Source organism: Xenopus laevis, chromosome 1L, assembly GCF_017654675.1.
Source record: "Xenopus laevis strain J_2021 chromosome 1L, Xenopus_laevis_v10.1, whole genome shotgun sequence".
Classification (NCBI taxonomy): Eukaryota; Metazoa; Chordata; class Amphibia; order Anura; family Pipidae; genus Xenopus; species Xenopus laevis.
In genome coordinates this window covers 167,556,121-167,561,363 of record NC_054371.1, presented here as the reverse complement: position 1 = coordinate 167,561,363, position 5,243 = coordinate 167,556,121, and the positions used below count along the sequence as shown (strand labels likewise).

Genomic DNA, 5,243 nt, shown 5'->3' with positions numbered 1-5,243 from the left:
ATGGAGGAATACGTAGAATCACGTAGAATCACTACAAATGCCTGGGAAACCTTCAAAACATCAAATAAATTTTTTTTTTTGCCCTACACATGTGCCCACTGTATAGTTAAGTTGCCATGAGTTAGGAAATGTAGGGGGAAAGGAGGGGAGCCCCAAAAAAATTTTCCATCTTTTTCAGCCTATCACCCATAATATAGAAAAAACGCCAGCGTTTTTTGGGACTTAGAAAAAATTTGAACTTTTTTTGAAGCAATCCCTATCTACTCTATTGCACTTCGCCTGGTCTGAGGTGGCGAAGGAAGTCTAGCGTAAAAGGTAGCGTTCAGTACACTGCGCGCGTTAGTGAATTTGCGTAGTTACGTCCGTAGCGAAAATTCGCCAGGCATAAGGGTGCGAAGTAACACTAGCGAATTTACGCCAGCGAATAGTGAATTTGCGAAGTAACGAAAATGCCCAACGCTAGCGAATTGACGCTAGCGTTAGGCGCTTCGTCGCTTAGTGAATTTGCCCCCTTAACTTTCGACTTTGCAACTGGTCTTGTAGGAGTTAATGTTTGTGTGGTCTGTTTCACGTGTAGTTCAACTACAGCAAAAATATGGTCCATCACTGAGATATCCAAACAGCTTCCCTCCATGTACTGTAGAAATACAGTTCCCAGCATCCCCCAACAGCCAGATGGAAATACCATACCTTACCTGTGACCATACCTGTGGTTTCAATCATCTGGACTAGTATCTAAAAGGCTAATAATAGAACTGTGACACATTACATGCAACTTTATCTCCCGCTCTGTGCTTTACATGTGTATTTATGGCTATTAGCAGAAGCTTGGGGTTCCACATAATGGCAGTTTAATAAGACATTTGGTGGTCTTTAGTGGTCACAGGGCAAATGGCAAAACAGACTTTTTAGGGTCCAACACTGATAAGCCTCAAGACTACCCAAGCTACTACTCTTCTGTGGTGAAACTACAACTCCCAAAATCACCCTTCTTCCCTTCATTTGGCACTAGAGGTGACTGTGGGGAGTTATTGGGCTCTTGCTTCCTTCAAGCACTGCCCTTGTGCCCCAATAACAATAGGGAATCAGAATGTACCAAATATCCAGTAGAATAAGATGACAGCTGAACAATTCAAGCCTACAGTGGAGCAGACAGGAAGCTTTGCAGGGTGTTACTTGGATTACACACAGCCTTTTATTCAGGCAATGTTCCTCCTAAAAACATGTTTATTGAAGAGAATTTACTGTAAGTGGTGCCCAGGCACCTTCCTATGAGTTCATGCCTCTCTCCCCTATTGTTTAGTGGGACCTTCCTCTGTTGGAGCAGCGGAGGGACAGCGCGTTGTGCAGGGAACATACTGTTTTACCACTGCTCTGTCTTTTCTCTTCTTCTTTTCCCTTTTGATTTCTCGGCCACACCAGCCCCTCCCATTCAGCAGGTGCTCCCTGACTTGAAACGCTGCCGACTCCTCACCCCTCCTGGACTTCTTTCCACAATTAGTCACTACTTCACGTTCGCCCCTCATCAACAAGTCCCCCGTGCAATGATTGGTGGGAGCGAGATGCTGTCGCGTGTGATTGGCTGCCCCTGTGTCCCTGGAGGAAGGAGGACCAAGTGCAAGAGCGCTACTTATTGAGGGAGCGGGGAAGTAGCGGCTCACAGAGCTGAGGAAGGAGCAGAGGCGAGTAGGAGAGAGACAAGATCCGGCACAGGAAAGCGCTTGGTATCCAGTTGGCCATTTGGGGCACAGAGTGAGCGGTGATAACTGTAGAGAAGCCGCAGGTCGCACTGCTCTCGAGGTGACTGGAAATGGCATCCGCCGCAATGGAGATCATTGGTCTGTCGCTGAGCATCCTGGGCTGGATAGGGGTGATCCTGACCTGCGGGCTCCCAATGTGGCAAGTGTCCGCCTTCATAGAAAACAACATCGTGGTGGCGCAGATTATCTGGGAAGGTCTGTGGATGACTTGCGTGGTGCAAAGTACGGGGCAGATGCAGTGCAAAGTCTACGACTCCATCCTCGCCCTTCACCCGGAGCTCCAGGCTGGCAGAGCCCTCACTGTACTGGCCTCCATTGTGGGGCTCGTCGGGCTGCTGGTCACCATCGTGGGCGCCAAGTGCACCAACTGCCTGCAAGGGAGCAGCGTGAAGAGCCGGGTGCTGCTCGCCGGGGGCATCATCTACATTGTGTGCGGGATCCTGCTGCTCGTCCCACTCTGCTGGATCGCCAATATCGTCATTACCGAGTTCTACGACCCTCGGGTGCCGGCCTCCCAAAAGAGAGAGATGGGGGCCGCTTTGTATATAGGCTGGGGGGCCACTTCCCTGCTCCTGCTTGGGGGCTCCCTCCTGTGCTGCTCGTTCGCTATGAAAGATGGAATCAGCAACCTGCCCGTCAAGTACTCCGCTCCCCGCATCCCCACCTCCAACGGGGACTATGACAAAAAGAACTATGTGTAGTCGGTGAGGGGTCGCAGGGAACGCGTGGTCCTAACTCAGGGCTGGACTGTGACCTGTACATACAGTAATTTGTCTCTTCCCTCAGTCTGTGCGGGCTCAGACACTTACCGACCCTGTGAGCAGCTCCAACTGTCAGCTGGTACCCAGGCAGGTGTGATCCATGGACCTGGCAGCGACCCCGTCCAGTTGGGCTCATTACAGATGAAAAAAAATCTCATATCTCTAGGGGGTCGGCAATACTTAATGGCACAAGACTTTGGGTTATCTTGGGATCCTATATCCACGTGCAATGTACATATACAGATAGACTATGTATATTTAGCTACTTTGTATTTTATCTTCTGCACTGACAAGGGCTCTTCTTTCCAGCTCCTGGGCTGCAAGGCAGATTAATGCCGCCCTCCAACTATCAGGGATCCAGCCTCCAACTAGGGCTGCCAGACTGACCCAGCACAGTCATATTTCTTATTCCTGGTCTTTATTCTAGGGGAAGAGTAAGGATACGTCATTATGACAAGACCAGAGAGTTCCCTTTGAACATGGGCACTGGGCATATCTCATTTTAATGACATACACATATTCGTTTTATTCTGTCCTATTATACGATGTATGTATTTGGGTGGAATCCACCAACACGTGTGTTCAAGCAGATAAGCATTGTGTGGGAGGGTATTCACTTCTAATTCATGTACAGATTGTTTAACTTCTTCTGCAGTGCACTTAGTCAGAGAGTAGGCTATAAATGAGATATATAACCAAAGTGCAGACATTTAAAATGTATAATGTATTTTTTAAATGTGTTTAAGAGGTGGGCACAATGTCCATCTCTGCCCATTTTGGAAAGGATTTGGGGGTATAAACTATGTCAGGGATTTATTTATGAAAATGCCTTTATATCATTTCAGTGCTACAGAGCCTTGTAGTGCATTACCTTAAGCCAGGGGTCCCCAACCTTTTTTAACCCGTGAGCCACATTCACATGTAAAAGGAGTTGAGGAGCAACACAAGCATTATAAAACATCCTGGGGTGTGCCAAATAAAAGATGTGATTGGCTATTCAGTTTCCCTATGTGGATTGGCAGCCTAAAAGTGGCTCTGTTTGGCCATAAACCTGTTTTTTATGCAATTAAAACTTGCCTCCAAGCCAGGAATTGAAAAATAAGCACTTGCTTTGAGGCTTTGAGGAGCAACATCTAAGGGGTTGGAGAGCAACATGTTGCTCACGAGCTACTGGTTGGGGACCACTGCCTTAAGCAGTGCATCTACTATCTACCCAGTTAGTTCTCCTGTTAGAAAGGTTCTTTGCAAACAGAGCGATGGGGAATGCTTATATAAGACAGAGCAAATTGTTGCCTTTTCTTGATACTGCTTCAAAGGAGAGCATGACTTTGCACAAGAGCCTTTGTTTTAGGGTGCTGGCCTTCCAACCCTGTACCCCTCAATAGCACGAGTAATAGTCTCCAATATGCCAAAACTGCACACATAATTGATCACCATAGAGTGATTGATTTCATAGTAGTGGCCATGGATAAACCAGCTTATGGCCAAGTGGGTTAGGGAATTCAGAAACCACATATACATTTCATCCCAGAGTAGAAATCCTATGCAGTCAGTCAGACTTTTACAAACGGTAGCCCCAAATGTTATATTACCAGTACTTAGCTGCAGGTTAGCCATCTGTTAAACTCACTTTGCACAAAATTTGGCAGGGATATATCCCCTATCCCTCCTGACACTGCCATGAATAACTGGATATATTTCTGTGTTGACCATTTTTTTTTACAATGCAGGGCTGGATTTCTTTGGTACTGTTTCAAAATAAAGTGCTGCATTATATGCTTTATTTTTGTATTTGTCTTCCGTTAATGTTATATTCAATCAAGTCTTCAGTTATTATAGTATATACATAATGTTGTTTAAATCTATTAAATCTCTTTATATTATCAAATTCATTTCATTTTTATTCTTTTTAAACACTTTTGAAGGTAAACTAAAGTGCAAGTACATTGTAAAGTCTATTTTACAATCTTGCACTGAATCGGTCATTTAACATATAAATAAACCTCTGCATATGATTTTATGCTTATAATTGTTCAATGCACAGCTAGAGAGGGCTGTAAGGCTTGTGGGGTACAGGCAGACCCCCATTTTACTAAAGGAATCGTCTTACATTTGTTATTTATGCTTCAAATCTGCCCATCTGCATGCACTGCACATTTCGGCACAGTGAAGTGAACTTTCCAACAGGTGCAATTCTGCACCTCTCTCGTAATCCATAGTAACCAGTTAGACTTTTGCTTTCACATGTCTATCACTGTGAACTATGAATTTGGGCTAGTACTTCAGTTGGGGATAAACGGTCTGGTTTTACTTCTTGGTCCTGGGTGGGATGATCAGTTGGCAATGTAGCCTCAATTGTCAGTTTCAAGTCAGTGCAAATACGGAATCTGTTCCAGGCTCCAACATTTTTAAAAAGTACAAAAAAAATGAATGATTGAATGATTCCTGTATATTCATCAAGGATGTCATCAATTGGGCCACATATATGGATGGTCAAATTGCCGAAATCATTTCTTGACCTTCACTGTTCATGGCTGACCTTTCCTATATGACAGGGAGAGAATGTTGCCCTACTGCCATTTTAAAACTATATGCCAAACTGAAGCATAGACAGTCTTTAAAGAGAAACTACTGTGGAAATAAAATTGAATGTTGTCTTCATTTTCACAAGTGCACAAGTAGAGCAATATCAGCCTAATAGCATGGAGTTAGTTGTTCCCTT

The 5,243-nt window shown here is 44.8% G+C and overlaps 1 protein-coding gene across 1 annotated transcript; it reads left to right on the top strand.

The window, feature by feature from the left end:
- The first annotated feature begins 1,471 nt into the window (after positions 1–1,471).
- On the top strand, positions 1,472–4,304 carry cldn5.L (claudin 5 (transmembrane protein deleted in velocardiofacial syndrome) L homeolog). The gene has a single exon (XM_041567051.1). It carries the CDS (start codon positions 1,811–1,813, stop codon positions 2,459–2,461), a length of 651 nt encoding a protein of 216 aa, XP_041422985.1. The 5' UTR covers positions 1,472–1,810; the 3' UTR covers positions 2,462–4,304.
- Positions 4,305–5,243: the final 939 nt, after the last annotated feature.

Coding starts and splice junctions, on each gene's coding strand:
- cldn5.L (XM_041567051.1), top strand. CDS start 1,811: ATGGCATCCGCCGCAATGGAGATCATTGGTCTGTCGCTGAGCATCCTG.